The following is a 27715-nucleotide window of genomic DNA, read 5'->3' on the forward strand; positions in this document are numbered from 1 at the left end:
GGGGTTTCAGAGGTTTATTGGCATTAAGCTTAAATCTGTTCCTAATTGACTGAAATGGAACCAAAATAAGGCTGGTTTGAATCAAAACCGGAGCAGGCACTGGGCAAACCCCAGCAGCCTCCAATCAGCCCGCGTGGCTCCCTGGGGACGGACCCCTCCGCGCACTCGCACGTGGGACCCTGGCGAGAAAAAGGCCAAAATCGCTTCCCGGGGGGAGCTGCGGCGAGGGTGGGGTCCCCCGGGAAGCGCCCGGCGCCCCGTTCATGCCGGGGGCTGCTCGGGCCGGCGGAGCCAGGGCCCCGCGGTGCCTCCCCCGGCCGGGCAGGGCTGCGGGGTCCCCTCGCTGCCGCAGGGCCGCGGTGCCGCCGAGCCCCCGGGGCTGGGCCAGCCCGGCCCCCCGAGCTCTCCCCACCCCGCTCCCCAGGGCTGCGGGGCCGCGCTGCGCCCCGGCCGCCTCCCGGCGCCCCCGCGGCGGGGCCGGGGCGGGCGCGGGCGGTCCCGGGTGGGCGCCGGGCGCCCCGTGCCATCCTGCCGGCGCTCGGTCCCCCGCGGGCTACAGCTTATCGCCGGGAAGGACCTGCGGAGAGGAGCAGAGCCCCGCGTCGCCCCGGGGTCGTTGTCACCCCCCAGCATCCCTGGCGTGGGGGGTCACCCCGCGTCCCCACCCGGCCGGGGAGAAGAAGTGCGAAAGGCTCCTTACCTACCTGGTTGCGTGTTTTGTGCGATTTCTGCAGCCACACGCGCCACTGGTCGTAGAGCTTGATGCCGAGGTTGGAGCAGCCGTAGGCGTGTTTCTTCACCCAGCCGAAGAACTGCTTCAGCTCCCGCCGCAGCGTCGTGTTCTGCTCCCCGCCTTTGGGGTCGCAGCCCCCCGCCACTCGCTCTGCGGGGACAAGGGGGGCGGTGGCACACGGGGGGACGCGCCTCGAGTCCCCCATCGCCACCGTGCCGTGAATGGGGAGAGGAACCCGAGCAGGTTCGGGCTCCCAGCTGGGAAAGCCGAGCTCAAATTTGGCTCCTTTGCAGGAGACCCGGGTGCGGGGCTTGGAGCGGGGCAGGGCCCCCGCACATCCCCCGGGGCTCGGGGAGGCACCGGCGGCACCGGGGAGCGCCGCCGGCCGCACTCACCGCTGCGGGGCGTGGAGGCGGCCGTGGGGTTGCTCCAGTCGCTCCAGATGCCGGCTTTCTTGGAGCCGTAGATGCTGAAGGGGTTGCAGCGCACCTGGACGAAGTAGACGGTGCCGGGGCGCAGGCCGGCCAGGCGGCACGAGGTCTGGTTGCCCACATCATCCACCACCTGCAGAGGAGCGAGATGGCAGCGCCCACACCCGCGGCCACCCGCGCTGTGCCCCGGCCGTGCCCACGCACCTTCCACTCGGAGCTGTCCTCCACCCGGTATTGGATCTGGTACTTGGCTTGGAAGAGGAAATCCTTGAGCGCCGGCGGGGAGCTCCAGCGCACACTCAGCTGGTCCTCCAGGTCGCCCACCCGGCTGACGTGCACGTCGGACGGAGGGTCCGTGGTGACTGCGGGGACACGGCAGGGCTGGCCCGGGGCACGGCGGGCAGCGCCGCGGGGCCGCGAGGGTTAAGGAGCCGCGGATGTGGGAGCGACTCGGCGCAAACAGCCTAATTCGATTAGGAGCAATTCTGCTCACATATCGCCCATTTCCTGCTGCCCCCGCCCAGCCCGGCGCGGCCGCTCCCCTCGCAAGGTCACCGGCACCGGCACCGGCACGGCCGGGACACCCGTGGCTCACCCACGTCCAGGATGTCCAGCATGACCACGTCGGACACGGCCACCCCCAGGCGGTTGGAGGCCTCCACCCAGATCTCGTAGGGCGTGAAGAGGGCCAGGTCCTTGGGGATGTGGCAGGAGTAGGTGCCGGCTGTGTGGTACTCCTGGCAGGTGTTGTCCTGGCCGTACCACCTGCGGGCAGGTGATGGCTGAGGTGCTGGCACCGCTCCCCCATGCTCCCGTGAGTCACTTTTTGGTTTTTCCACGCTGCCAGAATTGGGGGACTGACCCCGTGGTTCACTCAGTGATTCCCAACTCACCCAGGCCCACAGCAGCTTCTCCTCACCCTGCCCAGCTCCATGAGGAAACTCATCCCAGCAAAGCAGGGGCCAGCCAGGAGGCATCGAGCTGCCCCTTCCCTGTTTCCCATTAAATCCCACCCCAAAGTTTTTAACAACACCGGGGATAAAGGTGAGCACCCACCTGCGCTTGTACTTGAGGGTGTAGTTGGTGTGCAGGAAGGTCTCCCCTTCCGTCCCTGGCGCCCACTTGCAGGTCAGGTCCTTCATGTTTTTGGACCAGCAAGTGATGTTGACTGGTTTCTCTGGGGGTACTGGCAGAGACAGAAACCAAAGAACAAGAGGTTCCAGAGCTGTTTTTTTCCAGCCACGGAGACACAAGCCCCAAGTCCAAGCTGCGTTCCCAGCTGAGCCTCTGTATTCCCGGGAATGCGTAGCGACCCAAAAAACAAACCCGAGCTGCATTCCCCGTTCCGATTCCGTATTCCTGGGACAGAGCATCGGCCTTAAAATAGCCCGAGATAAAATCTTACGATTATTGGTTCGGACAAGCGCGTTTTAACCGAGGCTTTGCCGAAACAGCCTCGGAGCTGTGCGAGGGTCAGGGCTCCACCAGAGCAGGCTTTGGTGAGAACCAGCACGCGGATTCCTCCCTGGGGATCCCCAGCTTCTCTCCCATGGGGGAGGCACATCCCAGTGCTGGCCAGACCCCCGTACAGAGCAGCTGGACCCTGGCACGGAGTGGCTGGATCCCAGCATAGAGTGACCAGACCGCAGCACAGAATGACCAGATCCCGGTACAGAGTGACCAAACCTCGGTACAGAGTGACCAGACCCTGGCACAGTGACAACACTGCAGTACAGAGTGACCAGACCCCAGCACAGTAAGCAGACCCCAGTATGGAGTGACCAGACCCCAACACAGAGTGACCAGACCCCAATTCAGAGTGACCAGACCCTGGCACAGTGACAACACCACAGCACAGAGTGACCAGACCCCAATTCAGAGTGACCAGACCCCAGTACAGAGTGACCAGACCCTGGCACAGTGACAACACCACAGCACAGAGTGACCAGACCCCAGCACAGTAAGCAGACCCCAGTATGGAGTGACCAGACCCCAACACAGAGCAGCCAGACCCCAGCACAGAGTGACCAAACCGTGACACAGAGCAGCCAGACCCCAGCACAGTGACCAGACCCCAGCACAGAGTGACCAGACCCCAGTACAGTGACCAGACCCCAATTCAGAGTGACCAGACCCCAGCACAGTGACCACACCCCAATTCAGAGTGACCAGACCCCAGCACAGTGACCACCCCCCAATTCAGAGTGAGCAGACCCCAGTACAGTGACCACACCCCAATTCAGAGTGAGCAGGCCCCAATTCAGAGTGAGCAGACCCCAGCACAGTGACCACCCCCCAATTCAGAGTGACCAGACCCCAGCACAGACTGACCACCCCCCAATTCAGAGGGAGCAGACCCCAGTACAGTGACCACACCCCAATTCAGAGTGACCAGACCTTGGCACAGAGTGACCAGACCCCAGCACAGTGACCACCCCCCAACTCAGAGTGACCAGACCCCAGCACAGTGACCACCCCCCAATTCAGAGCGAGCAGACCCCATCGCGGCGCAGCAGCACCCACGTACATCCGACATAGAGGCAGGAGCCGGCCAGGATGCCGCCGTCTCTGCTGTGGCACACCAGGTTGTCCCCCGACTGCTGCCTGGAGCCGTTGAGCCGGGCCAGGGCCACGCTGAGCGTGGAGGGGCCCAGCGCGGCGTAGGAGGCGGCCGGGAGGCGCCGCCCGTTCAGGGTCCAGTACAGATCCTCGGCCCGCAGCCGCATGTCCGGGCTCACCGTGCACGTGGCCACCAGCGAGGAGCCGATGAGCAGCGTGGGGTCCTGCGGGGAGATCACGGCGGGGTCTGCAGCCGGAGACAGAGCGGGGAAAGCCGTTATGGTTGGTGCTGAGCTGAGCGGGTTAGGGCTGCGCAAGCGTGAGTGCTTATCTGCTTTGCGTTGATTTAAACGCCTTGATGTCTCCTCTGTGTTCATTTATGTCTGTTTAAGTGCGTTGTTTTGCTATTCTGCATCAATTTAAATCATCGCGTCTATATCGATTTAAATCATCGTATGTGTTTTGTGTTAATTTAAATACATTGTTTAGCTGTTTTACATCGATGTAAGTCATCGCGAGCCTATACTGATTTATATCACATATCTATTTTATATAGATTTAAATCATCACATATCTATTTTATATTAATTTATATCAATTTATATCAATTTTATATCAAACACACTGGTTTCCATTTTACATCTATTTAAAGACACTGGTTTCTATTTTACATTGGTTTAAATGTGTTTCATATCTATTCTTTACTTCTGAACATTTATACCTAAAGACATTTTATATCTTTTATATCTCTTTAAATACATTTTGTATCTATTCTGTATCTCAATACACACCTATTTTTTATCTATTTAAATACGCTTTACACCTACTTTTATATCCACATACATTTTATATCTAAACACATTTAATATCTATTTTTATATCTGCATCTATTTCAGAACTTGAAAAATACTTTTCCTATCCACTTTTTATCTTTATTCTCCCCAGGGCTGGGGTGGGGCTGGGTTGCAGCTTCGGAAGTTTCTCCCCGACAAAAGGATTTCAAAAAAACCAGAAAATTCGAGGGGATTTTCCAACACTGCCAAGCTCCGGCATTTCCCCCTGGATCGCCTCGCCCAGGGGGTGAGAAGCGCTTCCCAAGAGCTCCCTCCTCATCCTCACCATGTGCTCCCCAATCCCACCGCTCTCCCTTTGGCACCCCGGGGGTGTCACAGGCTGGGGGAGCCCCTCCATGGGGGAAATTCCCATCCTGGGACCCCTCCCCAATCCCCTCAGCATCCCGGGGGTGTCACAGGCTGGGGGAGCCCCTCCATGGGTGGAAATTCCATTCAAGGACCCCTCCCCAATCCCCTCAGCATCCCGGGGGTGTCACAGGCTGAGGGAGCCCCTCCATGGGGGGAAATTCCTTCCAAGGACCCCTCCCCAATCCCCTCAGCATCCCGGGGGTGTCACAGGCTGGGGGAGCCCCTCCATGGGGGGAAATTCCATCCAAGGACCCCTCCCCAATTCCACCGCTCTCCCCTCAACACCCCGGGGGTGTCACAGGCTGGGGGAGCCCCTCCATGGGGGGAAATTCCATTCAAGGACCCCTCCCCAATCCCCTCAGCATCCCGGGGGTGCCGAGGCTGGGGGAGCCCCTCCATGGGGGAAATTCCCATCCTGGGACCCCTCCCCAATCCCCTCAGCATCCCGGGGGTGCCGAGGCTGGGGGAGCCCCTCCATGGGTGGAAATTCCATCCAAGGACCCCTCCCCAATCCCCTCAACACCCCGGGTGTGCTCAGGCTGGGGGAGCCCCTCCATGGGGAAATGCCCATCCAAGGACCCCTCCCCAATCCCCTCAACACCCCGGGTGTGCCCAGGCTGGGGGAGCCCCTCCATGGGGGGAAATTCCCGTCCCGGTTGACCCCGGCCCCCTCGGCCGCCCCGGCCCCGCCGCTCCGTGTCCGCCAGCCCTTATCGGCTCCATCCGCACGCGCCGGGCTAATATTCCCAAATTACCTCCCGGAAAGTGCCGCGACCTCCCGGCCCCGGCGAGCCCCGGGCCCCGATCGGCTTTCAGCGCCCGCCGCCCGCCCCGGCTCCCTCCCGGCGCTCCCGAATCCCCGCACGATCCCAGCGCGGGTCCGCCCCCCGAGCCCGCAATTAGCGCTCCCAAATCCTCCTCCTTAATTAGGAACTGCCGCCGTGCTTGGGGGGTGCTGGTGAGGGGGAGGAAGAAAATCCAGCGGGGAAAAGCGCCCCAAATATGCAGGGATTGGTGCCAGGCGCCCGCAGCGCCCCCGGATCGGTACCGGGTACCCCAAACACCCGCGGGACGGTGCTGGGGAGCCCGGGGTGCCCCGAGCATCCACGGACGGTGATGGATCCATCCCACCCTCCCGAACAAACCCTTCCCAGGGCCAGCCAGGCCTCTGGAAATCTCATCCCCCTCTGTGCCCACCCCGCTCCGACCCCGCTCTGCCGATCACACACCCCGCGCTCCGAGCCCTGATTCTGCTCAATCTTAATCTAAACAGCCCCAGAAACTCGCACGAGCACCGTAAAACAGACACGTTTCCCATCCTCCGAGCAGGACCCTCTGGAGGGGCCAATTTTCTCTCTCTCTGTATTTTTTTTTCCCCTGGATTTTGGGTTTTTTTTTCCCTCCTCCAAGCAGGAGCCTCTGGAGGGGCCAATTATATACATATATATATTATATTTTTTTCCCGCTGGAATTGTTTTCCCCGCTCAGCACGGCCGCAGCGCCGAACATGTGTTTTAAAAGGGAAAAGTGTGAAGTTTTCCGATCGGAGAGGAAAGGGCCGGAGAGACGCAGGCAGGCTGTGGAATGTGCAAGTTGCAACGAAAATACCTGCTCGGGGGTTTTATGGCTTCTCTATTGCAAAAAAAAAATGCTGATCAGGTGCTAAGTAATGCTATAAAGTAAAACCACATTTCCAAGGTGTCGGGAACGTTTATGCTTTTCTTCCGAAGGGCCGGATTTCATTTTGGTTTTATATCGGAGTTTTAAGGGGTTGGCAAAGAAAAGGGGGGAGGGAAAAAAAAAAAAAAAAGGCTCCGATAAGTGTCAGAGATCACGCAGTTAAAAAAGATTTATTGAGCTGTGCAGGGGGTTAAAGGAAAATAGAAATAATTGCCCTGAAGAACAAAAGGGAATTTGGGAAGCTCTGAATTCCACAGGAAAAATAAAATTAAATATATATGTGTAGTTTGAGCTCTTCTAACACTCGAGCAGCGAGGTTTGCGGGCAGACACGGTACCCAGAAATGCTTTATCCCTCTTTTCTACCCTGCTCTCCAGCGGTTTTTTCCCCTTTCTCATCCCCGCCTGGCATTTCTCGTGCCCATCCCTGGGCTCGAGGAGGGATTTATAAAAAGCCCAGGCATTCCAGCGCGGCCGAGCTGCACCGAGGGGAAACTTTCGCTCTCTAAAAGGAGATTTGGCTTCGCCTTCGCCAGCGCCGCCCGTCGAGGGGGCAGCGCTGCCCCGGACCCCCGTGGGGAGGGGGAAATGGGGGTCGGGGGGGAACCCGGAGGGTCGGGAGGGGAAAGGTGCGGGCTCAGCCCCACCGAGGGTCCGGCCGTGGCCTCGCGCGGCTCCCGGCGGGATCAGTCCCTCCGGGCACCGGGTGGGCACCGGGTGGGCACCGGGACCGCCGGGACTGGCCGCTCTCGCTAACGGAGCGTTCCTCCTGCCCACCCCATCGCTCCAGCAGCTCCTGCCCCGGTGAGCGCCCTCAGGCTCCCCGCTACGGACGGGGCTGGGTCGGGGCTCGGTGCCGGTGGCCGGGCAGGGGACGCGGGAGCTGCCGGGCGAGAGAGCGGTGCCGTTTGTGGCGGGTCCCGTTGGCGCGTCGGAGCGGAGAACATCCATGGCCCTGAGAAATTCCCATCATAGGGAGGAAGCCGAACTTCCTTTCCTGCGGCGGGGACCGGGGAGCGGAGAGCGGGGAACGGGGAGAGGGGAGCGAGGAGCCGGGAGAGGGGAGCGGGGAGAGGGGAGAGAGGAGAGAGGAGCGGGGAGGGCAGAGAGGAGCGGGGAGCGGAGAGCGGAGAGCGGGCAGCGGAGAGCGGGACCTCGCCCTCCCCGGGCTGCAGCGGGGGCAGCGGGGCGGCGGCCGGGACCGGGGCTGGGTCGGGTTTGGGGCTCCGTGGGGAAGGGGCGATCCCTCCCCCGCGTGTCCCCCCATAGCCAGGGGGACCCCGATCCCCGCGGGGCCGAGGCCGCTCCGCAGCCCAGCCCACAGGTGGCACCTCCCGGACCTGCCCGGCCGGGTGGGGCCCCCAAACTGGGCATCACCGAGGGGCCCCCAGGGGGATATTTTTTTGGGGGGGTCGTTGTTTTCCGTGGGGCGGGGAGGGAGATCCTCGTTGTTCTGGGTGGGAAAAGGGGATTCATTGTTCTCTGGGACAGGGGACGGCTCTCCGGGGGAAGGGGGGACCCCGTTGTTCTGGGCAGGGGGAGGGGGGCTCTCAGAGGCTTTGGGGGGGCAGACGGGGGCGGTGGCTCCCGGGGCTGCCGGGGGGTCGCGTGGGGAAGGGGTTCGCTATTGTTCTCCGGGCCGAGGCCGGGGGTTTCCATTGTCCTGGGTGGGGAATGGAGCCGCATTGTTCTGCGGGAGGGGGGGCTGCACGGCGGGGAGGGGGGACAGAGGGGAGCGGCCCCCCCCGGGGTCCGCGCTCTCCGTGGGGAGAGGGAGCGCTCGCTGCTCCGGGGCGGGGGGCTCTGCTCGCTGCTCCGGGGATGGGGGGCAGCACTGAAAGGTTCCTCCATTGTTCTCTGCGGGGAAGGGGCGGGGGGGTCGGGGATGGGGGATCCCGGCTGCCTGTCGGGAGGGGAGGGGGGGTCCCGGCTGCCCTCGGCGGGGGGGTCCCCGTCCTCCTCCTCCTCCTCCTCCTCCGGAGAAGCGCAGCCCCGAGGTGCGCCCGGGACCGCTCCGCATCCCGGGGCCGGGGGAACGCGGCGCACGGAGAGGAGCGGACAGCCCCGGGGGGCTCCGCATCCCGGCACCGCTGGGGGAAACGGGACACGCGGGAAGCAGCGGGGGAACCTCGGGGGGCTCCGCACGCCGGGGCCGGAGCCGGACGGGAGAGCCCCGGGGGGCCCCGACGGGACCCCCGCCCGCCCGCCCGCGCCCACCTTGCGGGAGCGGCCCGGGCTGCCGGTACTCACAGGAGAGCGGCTCGGCGCGGGGCAGGCGCGGCAGGAGCAGCAGCAGCAGCGGCAGCATCGCGAGCGGCGGCGGCGGCGGCATGGCCTGCTCCGGTGCCCGTCGGTGCCCGGGGCGGCGGAGCGCACCGGCACGTCCGGGGAAGTCCCGAGCAAGTCTGAGCAACCCCCGGTTACCAAAGCCCCAACTGCCGCCCTGGCCCCGCCCCGGGACCGCCCCCGGGGGGGCAGAAAGCCACCGGCCCCGCCACCCCCCCCCCGCCATCGTCCCGCTCCGGTACCGGCCCCGGGAGCGGCCCCCGCCCGGTGCCCGCCGCCGCCGCGGGATGCTGGGCCCCCCCCGCCCTCCCGGGCCGGTGTCCCGCTCCCCCGACCCCCCCGGTAGGTGAGTAAGAGCCGCTCCGGGCCCGCCGGCCCACGGGTGACTCACGGGACCCTCCCGCGCCCCCGGGGCCGCGCTCGCCGCCGATCGGGCCCCCCCGCCGCGGCTTCCCCGCGCTCCGAGCGCCGCTGGGATCCAAACCCCGGTTGTTGCTTATCTCTGGGCTGAAAACAGGAATATCATCCCATAAATCCCCATGTTCTCTATCGAATCCATCATCTCGGGGCTTTCCTCCTCAAAACCCCAAGGAAGTGGAGAAAACACCCCAAGTCCCCCCGGGCTGGGCTGCGTTTGTCCCCAAGGTGGTGGCGGGTCCGGCAGTGCCACCAGCACCGGCACAAAGCCACCCACTCGGGCATCCCCCAGTGTCCCCCCCGTGCCCCCGCCCGGGGTCTCGGTGGCACCGGGAGCTTTGCAGACCCCCGGGCAGGTCAGAGACCCCCGGGACGACGGGTCCTGGCCACGGCAAGGCCACTGTCCCCGGCTGTGAGGAGAGGGGACGCCGCTCCCTGCCAGCAATGAGCACGGAGGGTGGCAGGGGACACGCGGGTGGCCCGGGGTGCCCCGTGGGCTCGGGGCGGGGGGCGACACCGCGTGGGGCTCCGAGGTGTTGGGCAGCACCAGGGATTGCAGAGATTAAAAAACACAATAAAAACCGAGAGGGGGAGGGAGCCCGAACAATGCCTTTTCCCATCGTCCTGTTTTTTGGAAGCTTCTGAACTGTTTTTGTTGAAATTTCCCAAAAATGTCAGGCTCCGGGAGCCACCCAGCCTGAGAAACTTCAGCCCCAGCGGCCGCGGTCTGGCCGAGTGAATCACGGCTGCCCCGGGGCCGGCGGCCGCCCGCGGTCCCGACCCACGGCCCGCGCCCCGGGAAACCACGCAGGGACCGCGGCAGCGCTGGGGGCAGCGGAAAGGGAGAAAATCCCACTGTGGAGCGGGATGGGGGCTGCGGAAAGGGAGAAATTCCCCCTCTGGAGCGGGATGGGGGCTGCGGAAAAGGAGAAATTCCCACTGTGGAGCGGGGCTGGGGGCTGCGGCCACCCCGGCTGCCCACCTGCACTGCCCGGAGCCTTCCCCCCTGTTTGCTGCAGCTCTGGCCGGGCTGATCAGAGAGAACCCCGAATTTGGGGGGTTTGGGGGAGCCAGGGCGTGGGTGGGATGCTGGGGAGGGGGTGACTCCACGCTGGGGACATGGGTGGCTCTGGGTGGCACAGGCATCATCAGAAGGTGGCTTGGGGTGCAGGGGGAAGGTGGAGGGACGGTGGCAGCGGGAGGGCAGTGTCGGTCCCCACTGGTGTCACCTGGGACACGGTGAGGCGTCACCCCAGGTGGCACAGGGACCCCCCAGCTCACACAGCACCTGTGGCACGGGGACAGCGTGAGGGGACAGCGGTCCCCAAGCGCGGGCAGTGCCAGGACCCGCCCGGGAGCAGCCGGAGGTGGCCGAGCCGCTCTGAGTCAGCGGCGGCCGCTCAGCGCTGCCCTTTGCCAGTGACCTTTAAAGCCGCTCCCTCCGGCCCACGGGCCGCGCTCAAGCACCGCCGGGGCGGGATCGAGCCCGGAGTCCCCTCTGACCCCCAGGATCCAGCCCGGAGCCCCCTCTGACCCCCAGGATCCAGCCCAGACCCCCCCTCTGACCCCGGCCGGGGCAGATCCAGCCCAGACCCCCCCTCTGACCCCGGCCGGGCTCTCGGCGTCAGCACCGGGGTCCCCCGAGGCCGGGCGGTCCCGCTGCGCCCCCGGCGCGGCTCCGTTCCCAGGGCCTCCGTGCCCCGCTCCGTGCGGGATCCGCCCGTGGGGCCCAGGCCCCGCCACGAACGCTCTGCTCTGCCCGGGTGGCCCTGGGGACATCCCCAAAGCCGCCTGAGCATCCTCGGTCCAGCTTCCCACCAGCCGCCACCTTCCCGCCTCCCTCCATCGTGTGTCACCAGGGCCCCGAATTAATCTAATTACTTGATTTCCCAGCCAGAGCTCACTCCATAAAATCCTTGGACGCAGACAGCATCTGGCTCAAGGGCCAGGGTGTAAAAAACAAACAAGAAAAAAAGCCCCAAACCCCGGGAAAAGCGGGAGGAGAGGCGCAGCGGAGCTGCCTCCACTGCCTGCATCCTTTTAAAGTGACCTGGGGGAAAAATAAAGAGGCAAGAAATGCAAAGAATCCAGCAGGCAGAGTTTGCTTTCTATTCCTCTCAGTCACATTTCCACATCCATGGGTAATTTATAACCCGCTTAACCCTTTCCCTGCCGCCCCCCCCGCACCCTTTCCCTGCAGAGCATCCTCGGGGTGGCCGCACCTTCCCGCCTCTGTTTGCTTTGGGAAGCACAAACAGTCCCGTGGCGGAGTCTGAGCAGCTCCAGAGGAGGGGAAAAATGTCGAGAGGGTGCTTGAGCACGAGGGATGGGCTGTGCAGGGCTGGGACGTGGAGTGAAGGGACCACGGGGACACCCCGGACAATGTGGGGAGAGCCCGAGGCTCCCCGAAAGGCTCCGGCAGGGAAATGTAGGTCAGTAGTGATAAATGCGAGAGGCACCGGGTGTTTCTGGAGAGGGGAGGAGGGAGGGCAGCCAGGCTCTGCCAGCTTGGACGGTTTAGCCTGGGAAAGGCTTTTTCCCGTGGAAAGGTGAGCGGGCGGAGCGCGGGCAGGTGCAGGGGAGCGGTGCCCACCGGAGGGAGGCTCCCGGTGCCCCGGGGCTCGGGCTGCGGCTCTGCCCCCGCTGCGGGCCGTGATTTACGGTGACAGCCCCAACGCGCCCCATTTACCGGCCGTTCGTCAGCCGTGCCGGACCCGGGGCTGGCGGGGCTCCAGGAGGGGGAAGGGGAGCGCGGCCCCGCCGGCCCGGCCCCGCTCGGTTCCTGCCGGCCCCGCTTTGATTAATAGGACGAATAAAGTGGCGGGGCGAGGAGAGGCCCCGCTCCCTGCCCGGGGAGGGGGCACGGGCTGCGCCCCCCAGCACCCCCGGCCCCTCTGAGGGCACGGAGCACCCTCAGGGCTGAGCTGGGACAGCGAGACCCCCCCTTCCCCCGCCGGGGTCCTGCCATGTGTTCCCCATTAGGGCCGGAGGTGAGCGCAGCCCCCAGCCCTCCTCCTCCTCCTCCTCCTCCTCCCCGCGGGCCCACTTTGGGGTGCTGCCATAAATTAGGGGAGTGGGCAGGGGTGAGGGGGGGGGTGTGCGGGGTGCCTTTGATGTCCTTTGAAGCCTGGAAAATCACAGCTGTAAATCCGGGGTGTCAGGGAGAGCCGGGGGCCCTGAGGAGTGAGGATGAGGATGGGAGGCAGGAAGGTGGCTTGGGGAGTCCTGGAGGGACACAGAGGGTGCCACGGTGGGGTGTGACACTGGCTGGGGACCCTCCTGAGGGGATGGTCCATGTGGGGGGCAGTGGGGCAGCCCTGTCCCTCTGTGTGACACCAGTGGGGTGGGACAGTTCCTGGTCATGGCCTCAGCCCCCCTGCTCCCTTCAGTCCCTCTGTGCCAGGGCGGCCCCAAGCCCTGTTGTGTCCCTGCACCCTGATCCCTCCTGCATCCCCCTCAGCCCACGGCCCCGCTACACCCCCTGCTCCCCATAAATCTCCCGGTTCCCACGTCCCCTTTGTCCCCCTGCATCCCCTGGTGTCCATCCATCCCCCATCCCGAGCATCCCCGGTCCTTGGACCCCCCCGTTCTCCCGCATCCCGGGGTTCCCTCACGCCCCGCTGCCCGGGCATCCCCATCCTCCCTCCCGCACCCCGGGCTCGCTATTTTCGCCCGGTGCCGGTGCCGGTGCATCTGCGGCAGGCTGCGGCGGCTCCCCCCGCCCCCGGCTCCCCCCGCCCGGCGCACAGCGCGTCACGGCGGGGCCGGCGGCGGCGGCGGCGGCGGTGGGTGCGCTCGGCTCCGCTCCGTTCCGCTCCGCTCCGCGCCCGCCATGGCGGCCCCGGCCCGCCGGCCCCGGGCCCTGCTCGCCCTCGGCCTGGCCCTTCTCGCCGCCGCCGCCGCCGCCACCGACCCCTTCTCGCCGCAGCTGGGAGACACCGGCGGGTGCCGCGGGCAGTGCGGCCGCAGCCTGCAGCGCCGGGCCGCCGCCGTGAGTCCGGGGCACCAGGGGGGCACCGGGGGCGTGGGGAGCATCAGTGGCACTGGGGGTACCGGGGGCATCGGGGGCATCGGGGGCATTAGGGGCACTGGGAGTACTGGGGGGCACCAGGGGCATGGGGAGCATCAATGGCACTGGGGGTACCAGGGGCACCATCGTGGGCGCTGGGAGTACTGGGGATATTTGGGGACCATCAGTAGGGGGCAATTCTCAGGGGCAATAATTCTAATAATCTCACATTGGAATGGGGTGCCAGGAGCAGCAGGGCACTGGGAGCACTGAAGGGGGCTGGGGGCAGCAGGGGCAGTGGGGGCACCCCTGACAGGCATCTCTGCCACTCCCCCGGGGGAGCAACATGGGGGGCACTGGGGCACCCCCAGTGTCTCCTCCAGCAGATTTGGGGTGCCCCCCAGTGAGGGAATCCCCACGAGTTTGGGGTGCCCGCAGTGTCACCCCTTTACCCTGAGCCTGCCCATTGCCAATGACCCCCCTGTGTGCCCCCCACACCCCCTCAGTGCATGCCCGGCACCCCAAATCTGTACCTGTCCCCCAGAGCGGTGCACCCCCACCTCTGCCAGCCCATGCCAGGGCCTGGCTGGTGCCATCACAGATAGGGGGACCCTCCAAGCCCTCCACCCTTGGCCCCCTGCAGACCCACAATGGGGGCACCAGGGGGGCTTTGGGGAGCTCTCCCTGCCCTGGGACCTCCAGCTTTGGGGTGCCAGCCCTCAGCACGGCCCCGGGCGGGGGCGGCGCTGCCCGGTGCCCCCCAGCTGGGCGCGGGGGCCGCGGGGGGGTGTCCGGCCGAGCCCGGTGCCTGAGCCCGGTGCCAGCTCCGCGCTCTCCTCCTCCTCGCCGCAGGATGCTGTTCTCAACGCCTGTTACCGGGGCTGCCGGCTGTTCTCCATCTGTCACTTCGTGGATGCGAGCGCCGAGCTCAACACGACCAGAGCCGAGTGCGAAGCAGGTGAGAGGAGCCGTGGCCGAGCGGCCCCCGCGCCCCAAATCCCGGGGGGATCCCCATCCCCACATCCCACGGGAGCCCCGATCCCGACACACAACACCCTCTGCAGTGCCCACCCTGCGCAGCCCCACAGCCAGCGGGGAGGGCTGAGGTGCCCTGGGTGGCACTGGGGAGGGGCACGGGGGTCCCCGGGATTGGGCACCCCCAACCCCGACCCTTCCTCTCCCCAGCCTGTGCTGAAGCCTACGGCAACGCAGAGGAGCAGTTTGGGTGCGTGACCGGGTGCCGCAAGCAGCTGCCCGAGGTGGAGGAGAGCAGGAAGGAGAAGGTGAAGGGAGAGGGGGAAATCCTTTCTTGAACAGGAGCTCAGCACAGCCCCTCCTCTTCCTCGGGATGGGGGACACCCCACATGTGCAGCCCATCCATCCATCCATCCATCCATCCATCCATCAATGGATGCATCCATCAATGGATCCATCAATGGATCCATCCATCCATCCATCCATCCATCCATCCATCCATCCATCCATCCATCCCTCTATCCAGATGGGAGCTCCAGCTGTGCCAGGTTGATCCAAGCCACCACTGGCTGCTTTGTCACAAATCTAAAAAGCAAATTAACTGTGCTGGGCTGGGCTTGGGCCAGGCAGGGCGAGCACAGGGAATCCCCAAGGTGAGAGGATCTGACTGGGCATCGTGGCAGATTCCCCCAGTTTTGATTTGTTATCCTTCCCAGCAATCAGCAACGCTTTCCCCTCCTACATTTAATTAATTCAGCTATTGCCCAATTAATTAAATTAGACTTTGGCCCAAGGAGGAGGCTTTTGGCTCCGTGCACGTGCAGGCAAAGATGAATCAGTGCCGTAAAAAGGGTGAAAAGCTCCTTTGAACTCCCCTCCTTTGCAGCCCCGTTTTAAGACCTTCCCAGTGCCTGATCCCATTTCCCAGCCCCTCCCCAAGGCCAGGGATGAGCCCTCACCCCCTCCACCCACCCAGAGCACTTTCCCTCAGGTTCCCAGACGAGCAGGCAAAGCAGATTTAGCATAATAATTAGATACAGAATCTGACCTATTTATTTCCTGTTTGCTGGTTTGACCGTGCAAGGGGCTGTCGGAAAATGTTCGGAGCCAGTGGCAGGGAGCAGCCAAGCGGATTCCAGCAGGGATGCTTTAAAAATAACAAACTGCCGCGACGGCCAAGAATCCAGGGCACCGAGAGGCTGCCAGGAGAGCAACGCCCTCGGCACCGCGGCCGCTCTGCTCCCATTGTCTCCGGCACAGGAGGGAGATCCCACCCCAAAGGGACGGGCCCGGGGCTGGGGGATGGCCCCAAAGCTGGGTGGTCACTCCAGGGACCCTTGGTGACCCTCCTGGGGCTGGAGCACAGCCTGGAACATCCCTTTGTGTGCTGGGAGAAGCAGAGCCCAGAGCTGAGCTCAGCCCAGCCGTGATGGGGTGGGATGTCCCCTGTCGGGGTGGGTGACAAGGGGACAGCTGTGAGGGGATGTCCCCGCTCCTTTGCAGAGCCTGGAGCTGAAATTGCCGTCGTTCTCCATGCTGGATTTGGTCTCCACCTTCTGCAACGACATCGTCAGCTCTGCCCAGAGCTTCATCTCCTCCACCTGGACCTTCTACCTGCAGGCAGACGATGGCAAAGTCGTGGTGTTCCAGGTGGGGGTGTCCCCAGGACCCTTCTGTGGGTGCCCACAGGGATGGGGACCCCTTTCCTCACTGCCTTCTCCCTCTCTCTCTGCCGACCCAGTCCCAGCCTGAGATGGAGTTCCCAGCAGCCGAGGCCCTGGAGATCCAGCCAGCACAGCCAGGATCGGGGTCGGGGTCCAGCCCTGGTGTCCCCCAGCCCCACACAGGTTTGGGGGGGTCTGGGCTGCTGGGAAGGGGCTGGGAGGGGGTTGGGAGCCTCCGAGCCCTCCTGGCTCCTTTCTGAGTTCTCCAGAGCTGAACAAATTTCCCATTTCTTGGGCCTATTCAACTTCCCACACCCCCACCCACGCTGAGGGGGCTCTGGATGGGGCCCTGGTGGGATCCTCGGTGCCCCCTTAGTGGGCAGGGGGTTCCAGGGGGAGAGGGGAGGGTGTGCCCATGGATGTGCCCATGGGTGTGCCCACATGGGTGTGCCCCATGTTCAGCATCGCCTCTCCCCTGCCAGGCCCCCGGGCAAAGGGGGACAAGCCCCCTGTGAAGGAGCCGCGGGGCAAGGCCAAGGCGCATCCCCCGGAGCCCCCGCAGCAGGAGCACGACTTCCTGGGCTGCATGTCCAAGTAGGTGCTCTGGGACCCGCTGGACGTGGCACAGCAGATCCCCCCCAGCCCCCATCCCCAGCCCGTGCCCTGCCATAAACCCGTGCCTCCTCTTTGGCGGGGGGTGGTGGGGTGCTACAGGCGCTCGGGCCTTCCTCGCTGGATCCTGGCCGCCTGCCTCTTCCTCTCCATCATGGTGATGCTGTGGCTCAGCTGTGCCAGCCTGGTCACCGCCCCCGAGCAGCACGTCAAGACACAGGTACGGGGTGAGCACAGCCCCAGGGTGCCAGGGACACCTGGCACGGCCGGGTGGGCATTGCTGTGCCCTCTTTGTGCTCCCCACGCCTGGCACGGCCGGGTGGGCATTGCTGTGCCCTCTTTGTGCTCCCCAGTCTCTGTGTGGGGTGTGAGGCTCATCCACACCCAGCCCCGTGGTGTCCCCAAGCCGGGGGTGATCTGCACCCCGCTCTGGGGCTGCACTGTTGTCTCTGCCTCTCCTGCAGCCCCTGAGCATCAACGGGGACAAGGAGTACCTGGAGGACCTGGACGGCCCCGGCCCTTTCCCGCTGCCGCCCGTCATCACCGTCACCCTGTGCCCCGCACCCGGCGGGGAGGACGCGGGGCCGCTGCCCCTCAAGGTCGACCTGGACAAGACCATCCTGTAGGGCTCCCGTCCCTGCCCATCGCCTCCACCTCCCTCTCACCGACCCCACGGCATCGCCTCCCGGCTCCCCGCGTCCCCCGGGCCCGCAGGGGCATCTCCGCCTTGGGCCGGGCCCTGCTCCCCTGCCCGGGCACGGCCGGGCCCCGCTCCCCTCACAGGCACGGCCGGGTCCGCTCCCCTCACAGGCACGGCCGGGTCCCGGATCCCGCTCCCCTTCACGGGCACGACCTGGTCCCGGATCCCGCTCCCCTCACAGGCACGGCCGGGTCCGCTCCCTTCACGGGCACGGCCGGGTTCCGGATCCCGTTCCCCTCCCGGGCACGGCCTGGTCCCGGGGGAGGCTCCGGGAGCCGGGAGCGGCTCTGGCTCCCCCAGGGATGCGCTGCGGGCTGGGATCCGGGCCTGCGGAGCCGAGAGGGAGCTGCCAGGGCGGGCAGGCCGCAGGGAGCCCGGCGGGTCCCGGAGCGGGACTCTCAGTCTGCTCCGCCCGGAGCCGCCGGGGCCCCGCAGCCCTCCGGGCACGGCTCCAGCGCTGGGCAGGAGGGAGCCGGCTGCGGTGGGGGATGGAGAGCGTCTGCAGCCTTCCGAGCTTTGGCTCGGCACATCCCCGGCCTCCCACCTTGGGCTGAGCCTCCGAGGCGCCGGCCCCGGCCCTGGGAACTCCCTTCCGCCGGCCGGAGCCGATTGCCTCGGGGAGCCGAAACGTGGCGAATGGATTTGGCCTTGGCAGTCGGAGACGGGAGCGGATCCCGCCGCCTCCGTGCCCACGCCAGCACCCGGCCAGCCCCTTCCCGGAGCTGTGGAGGGGCCCTGGGATGGCTCCTTCCCCTCCCTGCTCCGTGATGCCCTTGGGGAGCTGGCCCTGGTGCCAACAAGCTGCTGGTGAGACCAAGCAAAGGATGAGGCGGCGTTTCCCTGACTTCGAGCTCGGACAGGAGGTGGGAGCTGCAGGGATGGCTCTATCCTGGGCTCGGTGTCCTGCAGGGATGGCTCCATCCTGGGCTCAGCATCCCTGCCCCACGCTGGGAGCAGCCTGCGGGGCTGTAGCTGATGGCAGGACCCGGTCTCTGTGTCCCTGGGCCCACAGTGCTGCCCTCAAAGCGGGCAGTGGCACCAAGCACGGCTCCCCTCGGCTCACCCTGGCACAGCCCCCGGGCATGGAGGCGTCTCCCCACTCCCCATCTCCCCCCCATTCTCCACCACTCGATTCCATGCATCGTTCCGTGGTTTGATTTGCACCGGCGTGCGGCTCCTCGGCCCCAGGGGACACCCAAGTGCCGGAGGGTGTCGGTCCTGCCACCCCTGTGTCACCTAACACGTCTGTACAGATTAACTTATTACCCCGACCCCTCCTTGGGTTTTTGGCCTCTCGGGGGCCGTGCTGTGCTGGGACCGGGGCCTCTCATCCCCGTCCTCACCGGTTTTGTGCTGCTCCGTGTCACCTCCACCCATCCGACATATCTGGGTTTGGGGAACCGGGTTGGGGGGAGGCGTGGGGGGGTCTCGTGTCCGTTTTGGGGTCCACTTTTCGTTGTTGCTTTCCGGCCGCGTGTGAAGCTCGGTGCAGTCAGTGTGTGATGTTCCGGCCGCGGCAGCGCCCCCGATCCCCGGGCAGGAGCTCCGGGGGCAGCGAGGCCTGGAGCCCTCACGGCCTGGAGCCCTCACGGCCTGGGGCTTTCCCGGTCCTGGAGCCCTCCCGGTCATGGAGCCCTCCTGGTCTGGGGCCCTCCCGGCCTGGAGCCCTCCCGGCCTGGAGCCCTCCCGGTCCTGGAGCCCTCCCGGCCTGGAGCCCTCCCGGCCTGGAGCCCTCCTGATCCTGGAGCCCTCCCGGCCTGGGGCCCTCCTGGTCCTGGAGCCCTCCTGGTCCTGGAGCCCTCCTGGCCTGGAGCTCTCCCGGCCTCGCCTCGAAGGTCAAACCCAGCCCCGAGCTGGGAGGGGGAATAGAATAAAGGTTTGTACCAGAGCTGGGCGAGTCTGTGGCTTGGTGGGGTGCTGGTTCCAGGGTGGGAGCGGGTTTGATCCCCCAGATGGGGCCAGCAGGAGGGCACGGGGCTGTTCCCGTTCTGGAAACTGAGCCGGGATGAAAGCTCTGGTAAACCGGAGAGAAATCCCTGCTGGGCTGCTTGGCATGGGCACGGAACAAAGCTCCTCTCTGCTGCTGGGTTGAGACATTCAGCATCAGGAGTGGGAGGAGAGGCAAGGCCCCCAAACCATCCCCTGCGAGCTGCAAGGAGGGGAAGGCCGGGATGCAGCACCGGGAAGGGCTCCGTGCACGTGGAAGGGCTGGGAAATGAGGGCTTTTCCCACTGGAAACCACCTGTGGACACCATTTGGAGCCGGGAAATAATGAGGCCACGCCAGTGTCATGCACCAGTGTCACACCCCAGCACACATGCAGCACCGGGGGCTGGCACGTCCCGCCTCCCCTTTCCCCAGCGTGTGTTTGTCCTGGCGCCGTGCCCACGGCCCAGCCGGGCTCTCCCGTGCCAGGCACGGCGGGGCAGCTCACGCGAGGCGCTGGAGCCGCTGCGGCCTCGCCTGCAGCGCTTCAGTAGCCCAGCAGGGTCCCGAGCTCGGAGCCAGCCGCTCCCCCGAGGAGCCCCCGTTTGCCGCGGGGTGCGGAGCCAGGGATGCGGAGGTGCCGGGGATGGATGTCACGGCCAAAGAAGGCTCTCCAAAGGCCTGCTCTGCTCCCTGCCAGCAGCCCGTGCTGCCGGAGCACGTCCCTGCCGTGTCACCCCCTGCCCGGGCTGAGGAGGAGGGGAGCGGGGCTGCGCTCGCACGATGGGGACGGGAGGGCTTTGCCCTACATGGAGTGCGGGGGGATGGCGTTCCAGCTGGGTGGGGGGATGCTGCGGGCAGCCTTGGCCCTGTGGGGCTGGCATGGAGGCACAGGGGGTGCCATGGCCACATTCCCCAGCCTGGCATGGAGGCACAGGGGGTGCCATGGCCACATTCCCCAGCCTGGCATGGCAGGCACAGGGGGTGCCATGGCCACATTCCCCAGCCTGGCATGGCAGGCACAGGGGGTGCCATGGCCACGTTCCCCAGCCTGGCATGGAGGCACAGTGGGTGCCATGGCCACGTTCCCCAGCCTGGCACGGCAGGCACAGGGGGTGCCATGGCCACATTCCCCACCCTGGCATGGCAGGCACTGTGGGTGCCATGGCCATATTTTCCATCCCACAATGGGATCTGGGGGCTTGCACGGTGTCCTCAGCAGTGCCTGGGGTGGGAGGGCAGCAAAAGAGGGAAGGGCTGAGAGATGGAGCCCAGCACGGAGCAGCTTTTGAGGTGGGCACAATCTGATGGATCAAGGGTAAAAACCCCCTGGCCAGGCCCAGGCCACCGAGTGCCCCTCAGAGGGCAGGGACAGCCCTCAGGGGGTGTCTTTGTGCCGAATTTTCACAGGAAAATTTGGCAGGAAGGCCCCAGATCGGGGCAGACAGCTGGCAAACCCAGCCCAGGGCGGGCAGCAGCTCTGAGAGTGTCCCCTCCTGGGATGGCTGCAGACCGTGGACAAGCTCCTCGTCTTTAAACTGGAGTCAGATTCCTCCCTGCTGGCTCGGGGTGCAGGAAACCGTGCCCAGGAGCAGGTGAGGAGGGAGCCCACTCTAACGAGAAGGAGACGCATGAAATCCGCTGGTTCCACTCCCCCCAGCAGGCAGCCGGGGGCTTTTCCAGCCTTTTCCTTCTCTCTCCCTCTTTCATTTGTTCACAGGGGAAGGGAATTCCTGGTGTGTGGCCATGGGCAGGCTGTGAGGAGTCACCCTCCAGCCCATGGTGGTGCTGAGGGCATGGGGTGGGTCACGTCCTTGGGGTGAGCGTGTGTGTGCCCACGTTCACATCCATGTGTCCATCACGGTGTCCTCGTGTCCATCACTGTGTCCTTGTGTCCATCACTGTGTCCTCGTGTCCATCACCGTGTCCTTGTGTCCATCCTCACATCCTTGTGTCCATCCCCATGTCCTTGTGTCAATCACTGTGTCCTCGTGTCCATCCTGATGTTGTGTCCATCCTCATGTCCTCATGTCCATCCTCCCACCCTCATGCTCATCCTGATGTCCTCGTGTCCACACTCACCTCCATGTGTCCACGTGTCCAAGCACAGCTCCACAACCAACTCCAGATGTGTCTGTGGCAAGAAGCAGCCCCAAAAAGTGGGGAAAATCCACCAAGTTTCCCCCTACACTTCCACCCAGAGCACTGTGGCCTCTCCCCCTTGGCTGTGGCTCGGTCTCTGTGCCAGCAGTGGGTGCTGAAGGTTTGGGGGTCCCACCAGCTGTAATCAGGGTCAGCACCCCCCTGGCTGCCCTTGGTGGCTGCACTGGGCTGCTGCTGTCCCCTCCAGAAGATCTCAGCTGCCGGGAGCTGGCCTGGCTCCACCAGCTCACACAACGCCCGAGGAGCTGGGCCAGGCAGGGATTTCCTCCCCTCCTGCCATCTGCTCCCAACGTGCCTTTGTCCCCGTTCCTCACCCCATTCCCCCCAGCAGCATTCAGCTCCTTGTCCTGGAGCCCTGGGCCTGCTCCTCCAGGATGTCCCTGCCTGGGGACAGCACTGGGGTCCTTGGGAGGCCTCAGAGGGCAGAAACCCCAGGACTGGGTCAGCAGGGAGGAGAAGTCCATGTGCCAATCCCCCTTTTGATGGTTTGGGACCAAACTTTGATGGATTGCCAGCACAGAGCTGCAATCCCGAATTCCTGACCAACACTTGGAGCTGTAAATCCCTTTTTAACCCCAATGGAGATAAATGCCCACCCAGGGATGGAGAGAGGATGAGGAGGTGAGATGGGGAGCTGGACAAGGGCTCAAAGCACCTTGCTGACCCCATATGTGGAGCTGAGCCCTTTCCCTTACAAATTCTCCTTTGAATCGTGCTTGGAGCCACCACAAAGCCCTCAAGGCCTTCAGAGATGGAAACTCCATGGAGATGCTGGAACTGGGCAGGGCAGCACCGTGCCAGGGATGGAAAACACATCCATGGGTCTCCTCTGCCTGGTAAAACACATCCATGGGTCTTCTCTGCCTGGTAAAACACATCCATGGGTCTCGTCTGCCCGGTAAAACACATCCATGGGTCTCGTCTGCCCAGTAAAACACATCCATGGGTCTCGTCTGCCCAGTGAAACACATCCATGGGTTTCCTCTCCTTCCTAGGAGCCGGAGCCACGGGTGATTCAACAACAACAAAACCAAAGGAAAAACAATCTGCTGGTGCTAATGGGATTGGTTCTGTCCCTACCACGCACATTCCAGCCTGGCTCGAGGGACCCTCGGGGGGCGGGGGGGGGATAATGAAGCCAAATTATTCCTCGTGTTCAAATGTCAGAGCTGAGCGCAGTGCCGGGCCTGGCGCAGCTGCTGGGCCCTGGCGCTGCCCTGGGGAAGGGGAGAACCCCAGAGCACAGCCAGGACAGGCATTTCCATCCCCTGGCCTCCATTGTCACTGCTTGGAACACGAGGGGCTGCACTCCCCGCTCGTTCCTGTGTTCTCCTGCCAGGTGAAGAGCACAGCCAAGCTGGGTTTGGCTGGCTTGGATGGGAACCAGGCTCCCCATGGGCTGGGGTGGTGCTGCAGCACCTGCAGCCGTCCCTGCTTTGGGGGTGACACGTGTGGGACACGGAGGGGACCTGTGGGATTGTGGCCTGGCCATGGTGCCAAATGGAGCTGGGAATGGCCAATGCTGCCAGCTGAGAGGGAGCCAGCTCCTGAGGGGTCAGCTCTCCATGTGGGGCTGGAAGGAGCCCAAGATTCCAGCCAGAGGTGTTGATCCTTCCCCCAGGCCAGGCCCACGTGCTCTGTGTCCTGCTCGTTCCTGCTCCTCACAGGGCGCAGTATTTCCATATTCCTGCTCCATCCTGCTGGGGAAGGTGGCACTGCTGCTCCCCAGGGTGGGCATCCAGCCAGAGAGCCAGGCTGGCTCCATCCTGGCATGGAAGGGATGCTGCTGTCCCCGGGTTTTGTGCTGGCTCTGTTGGATTGTCTCTGAAATTGGGGAATTTGGGACCTGTGGGGCTCGGCTGCACCCCAGGATGGTGGGAGCCTACAGAGCTCATCCTGAGGGACTTGGGGGTTCCACATTCCTGAGGGTCCCACATCCCTGAGAGTCTCACATCCCTGAGGGTCTCACATGTGTCAGGATCTCACATCCCTGAGGGTCCCACATCCCTGAGGGTCCCACATTCCTGAGGGTCCCACATCCCTGAGGGTCTCACATGTGTCAGGATCTCACATCCCTGAGGGTCCCACATCCCTGAGGGTCTCACATCCCTGAGGGTCCCACATCCCTGAGAGTCGCACATCCCTGGTTGTCCCACATCCCTGACGGTCTCACATCCCTGAGGGTCTCACATCCCTGGGTGTCCCACATCCCTTGGTGGCCTCTCCCCACCGTGGAATTCTGTCTCTGCAACGGGCCCTGGCAGTGTTGGGGCTGCAGGGGAAGGAGGGGATGGAGGATTCACCTCCACCTGCCCACAGCAGATCGAGCATCTCAAACATCTCCACGGGAAATGCATCCAAAGGGGCAGGATAAAAGGGAGAGACAGAGTCCTGACCCTGCCCAGGCTCACGCTGGGCCAGGATTACCCAGGGATTAGCAGGGAGCAGAAATCCAGAGGGAATAAGGGCAGGGAGAAGCGCTGGCACTGAGAAACACCACCACATCCTCAGGGCAGGCAGGACACAGAGCTGGGACATCACCAGGAGGAGTGAGGGAGGTCATTGCAGCCTCCTCCACAATGAGGGAAAATAAAGCAGCCAGAAATGTAACAAGAATTGGGAAAAAAAACCCCTGTGCTGGGAAAATCTAACAAAAATTGGAAAAAAAATTAATAAAACTCCTGGATGGTGGTGCTGGGAGCTGTGAGGAATTCCTGCTCCTGAGCAGGATGAAATGAGGAGGTCTGAGAGAAAGGCAGAGCTGCCAGCTCATGATTTTGTCATTACTCTCCTAGTGCTGGCAGTGGATTTTAAAGTCCAGCTGTGGGAGCCGTGGGATACGCAAGAGCTTGGCTTGCAGCAAAAGGTACATGGAGAGACCTCATGTTTTGCAAGGGGAAAAACAAACCGAAAAAAAAGGTGAAAATATGACTCAAATAGATCCTGAAGGCTTGAAATCAAGATCAGAAAGAAGAAGAATGTAAATAGAATAATGCAGAATAGTTTGGAGTTTATTCCATTTTCTTTTTAACCCAGTCCAGTTAGAGTTGGGATTTTCCAGGCAGACCACCGCTCTCCACAGTAGGAATTCCAGGCCTGTCTGGATGCACTGAGTGCACTGGATAAATATATTACAGTTGTGTGAGTTGCTCAGATTGCTGTGCTAACACTGGTCATAAAATTCACCTTAGATATAAGGCAGGCTGCTCGGGGAAGGGGGCTAAGTGCACTCAACAAATAATGAAGAGAAATAAAAATAAATATCAAATGGCCCATAAAATCAAACAATAATGGTAACTAAAAAGTTCCTGGATTTGCTGCCAGAGGTAAAATCCCATCAGCAATATGAAATAACAAGAAATCCCCCCCTTGGCTCCTTCTCCACATGACACAAGTCAGCACGCCTGGTCACCAGAGTCGTTATGGAATACATCTTCCTCCCAGGGTCTTAGAAATGCATTTTTCCTGCTTTGAGAGACCTTCTGGGGTTCCATTTAACGGGGATCTGGGGAACACGTGAAAGGCATTTACAGCATCCAGCCCGGCCCTGCTTTTCCTGCAGGGGAAGCAGAGGTGTAGCATTCACAGCTTTGCCACCGCACCTGGGACGGAGAGGGCACAGCCCTTGGGGGACAGGGGCAGCTGCGCTTCCAATAGCAGGGGGGACCTAAAAATAGCAGGGGGGGCCTAAAAATAACAGAGGGGGACCTAAAAATATCAGGGGGGACATAAAAATATCAGAGGGGGAGCGTTTGTTTGAAGTCTTTCACAGAGCCGGGTGTGCTGGTCAGGTGAGGGGCAGCTGAGGGAGATGGGGAAGGGGCTCAGGAGGAGAAAAGGAGGCTCAGGGGGGACCTTTGGGGTCTCCTGACAGGAGGGGACAGCTTGGGGGGGTCAGGCTCAGCTCCCAGGGTAAAACAGGACCAGAGGGAACGGCTTCAGGCTGGGTATTGGGGAAATTTCCTCGTGGGAAGGATGGTGATGGTCAGGAAGGGGCTGCCCAGGCAGGTTTGAAATGTCCAGGGAGCTTGTGGAGGTGGCACTCAGAGCGCTGGGCTGGGGACAAGCTGGGGATCAGCCACAGCTTGGGCTCGGTGGTCTTGGAGGCCTTTTCCAACCCAAACAACTCCAAGATTCCATAAAGTGACCCCCAGAGGAAGGGGAAGGTGTCAAATGAAGCCGAGCTGGAAGTGGGACAACCGCGAGGTGCTGGGAAGGAGGGGCAGGAGCTGCCCCCAAACACCAGAACACAAAAAGAGCACCCCAGAGATGGGGGAGAGCTGGGGGGCAGCTCCTGCAGCCCCAAATTCCAGCAGGGACAGGGAATGGAACACCAGGAGGGTCCGTGCACGGCCTCTTCCCCTGCTGACAGCTCCTGCTCTGTGCAGGTCGTGTCTAAAATAACAAGGCCCCGAGGTCCTGGCCGGGGTCTCCGTGTGCTGCAGCAACACAAATAGCAAATTAATAAGCACTGCTTCCCCTTCTCCCCAAGGTTTTGCGAGGCTTAATTAATGAATGTCTGTAAAACGCATTCGGAGCTGGGAATGAAATGTGCTGTGGAAATGCCAAATATTTTTAATGCTCCAGCAGATTTAGGAGGTTTAAATAAGAAAAATACACAGCTTTTCCTCTTCGAAACAGATTGCTCCCCTCGAAGCAAAGAGCTCCAGAACATGAAGTTTTCATCAGGCTGACTTGAAAGGGAGTTTTCACGGCTTTCCAACGCGTTTATTCTCATGTACGAGTTCCCCCCTTTCCCTTCTACAGATGTGGACACCGAGCATGGGAAATCAAAGAAATCTACCCCCGGCCGTTGGCAGGGCCAGCGCTACGAATAATTTCCTGATTCCCACTGGTGCCTGGAATGCCCCCTCGAGCAGATGCGAGGCGGCTTTAGGAATTACACGGACCCCGCGCGGCCCCGGCGGCTCTGGGGAGGGCCGGGAGGGCTCTGATGCCGACCATGTGTGGGGACGGAGGCGGCTTTGGCACCGCCGGGCGCGGGGAGCTCCGGCGACAGCACGGCACCCTCTGGAGGGTACTGCGGCTCCTGCACGGGCGGCTGCGGCCGGAGCCCTGCTCCGAGCGGCCTGGCAGGACGTGTGTCCCTACCAGGGCTGTCTGTCTGGCTGCAGACGGGATGGGCGCCGCGGGTGACACTGAGCGATCCACAGGTGACACTGAGCGATCCACGGGTGACACTGAGCTCTCTGCAGGTGACACTGAGCGATCCACAGGTGACACTGAGTGATCCACAGGTGACACTGAGCTCTCCGCAGGTGACACTGAGTGATCCACAGGTGACACTGAGCGATCCACAGGTGACACTGAGCTCTCTGCAGGTGACACTGAGTGATCCACGGGTGACACTGAGCGATCCGCAGGTGACACTGAGTGATCCACGGGTGACACTGAGTGATCCACAGGTGACACTGAGCGATCCACGGGTGACACTGAGTGATCCACATGTGACACTGAGTGATCCACAGGTGACACTGAGCACTCCACAGGTGACACTGAGTGATACACAGGTGACACTGAGGGATCCACGGGTGACACTGAGTGCTCCGCAGCTGACACTGAGTGATACACAGGTGACACTGAGTGATCCACAGGTGACACTGAGCACTCCGCAGGTGACACTGAGTGATCCACAGGTGACACTGAGCGATCCACAGGTGACACTGAGCTCTCTGCAGGTGACACTGAGCGGTCCTCAGGTGACACAATGATCTGCAGGTGACACTGAGTGATCCACAGGTGACACTGAGCGATCCACGGGTGACACTGAGCGATACTCAGGTGACACTGAGCTCTGCAGGTGACACTGAGTGATCCACGGGTGACACTGAGCTCTCTACAGGTGACACTGAGCGATCCACAGGTGACACTGAGCGCCCTGCAGGTGCAATCCCGAGGGAAGTGCTGGGATTTCAGGCTGCAGCAGAGAAGGACATCAGCTGGATGGTGCTCGGAGGGAAGGAGCTGGTGGCCTGGGGATGGTGACAGACCCCTGCGACCCCGCAGCTGCAGGGCGGTGACATCTCCTGGGACATCCCTGCGGACAGAACCTCAATCCTCTCAGCCAGGAGGCAGTGACAGAGCCTCAGAGTCCTCTCTGGGGGTGACAGAGTCCTGGTCCCTGCACTCTGGGGGGTGACAGAGCCCCAATCACCTCGGCCACGGGGACGTGACAGCCCCAATCCCGCATACCCGGGCAGAGGTGCCAGCCCCCGGTTCGAGGTGCCCGTCCCCGGTTCCCCAGCCCCGGTTCGAGGTGCCAGTCCCGGTTCCCAGCCCCGGGCAGAGGTGCCAGCCCCCGGTTCGAGGTGCCCGTCCCCGGTTCCCATCCCGGCAGC

At 63.3% G+C, this 27715-nt stretch overlaps 2 protein-coding genes across 6 annotated transcripts; one reads left to right on the forward strand and one right to left on the reverse strand.

Moving 5' to 3' along the window:
- Positions 1-6: 6 nt before the first annotated feature.
- CRLF1 (cytokine receptor like factor 1) lies at positions 7-9036 on the reverse strand. 3 transcript variants are annotated; one of them, XM_074528794.1, is made up of 8 exons: positions 8855-9036; positions 3692-3970; positions 2221-2350; positions 1760-1929; positions 1369-1526; positions 1129-1297; positions 705-883; positions 7-577 (listed from the first exon to the last, which is right to left on the reverse strand). In XM_074528794.1, exons 1-8 carry the CDS (start codon positions 8934-8936, stop codon positions 554-556), a joined length of 1191 nt encoding a protein of 396 aa, XP_074384895.1. In that variant the 5' UTR covers positions 8937-9036; the 3' UTR covers positions 7-553. The 3 variants fall into 3 exon arrangements, with proteins under 3 accessions (XP_074384895.1, XP_074384893.1, XP_074384894.1); XM_074528792.1 differs by lacking the exon at positions 8855-9036 and having other exon boundaries at positions 3692-4115; XM_074528793.1 differs by lacking the exon at positions 8855-9036 and having other exon boundaries at positions 701-883; positions 3692-4115.
- Positions 9037-13040: 4004 nt separating this feature from the next.
- Positions 13041-18529, forward strand: TMEM59L (transmembrane protein 59 like). Of its 3 annotated transcripts, XR_012577177.1 has the most exons (9): positions 13041-13298; positions 14169-14274; positions 14502-14599; positions 15795-15941; positions 16033-16138; positions 16438-16549; positions 16646-16787; positions 17032-17350; positions 17449-18529. XR_012577177.1 is itself a non-coding variant. In XM_074528452.1 (8 exons), exons 1-8 carry the CDS (start codon positions 13140-13142, stop codon positions 17191-17193), a joined length of 1032 nt encoding a protein of 343 aa, XP_074384553.1. In that variant the 5' UTR covers positions 13041-13139; the 3' UTR covers positions 17194-18529. The 3 variants fall into 3 exon arrangements, 2 of the variants coding, with proteins under 2 accessions (XP_074384553.1, XP_074384554.1); XM_074528452.1 differs by having other exon boundaries at positions 17032-18529; XM_074528453.1 differs by having other exon boundaries at positions 13043-13298; positions 16670-16787; positions 17032-18529.
- The last annotated feature ends 9186 nt before the right edge of the window (positions 18530-27715 follow it).

This window comes from Zonotrichia albicollis, chromosome 29, assembly GCF_047830755.1.
Source record: "Zonotrichia albicollis isolate bZonAlb1 chromosome 29, bZonAlb1.hap1, whole genome shotgun sequence".
In the NCBI taxonomy this organism is placed as follows: Eukaryota; Metazoa; Chordata; class Aves; order Passeriformes; family Passerellidae; genus Zonotrichia; species Zonotrichia albicollis.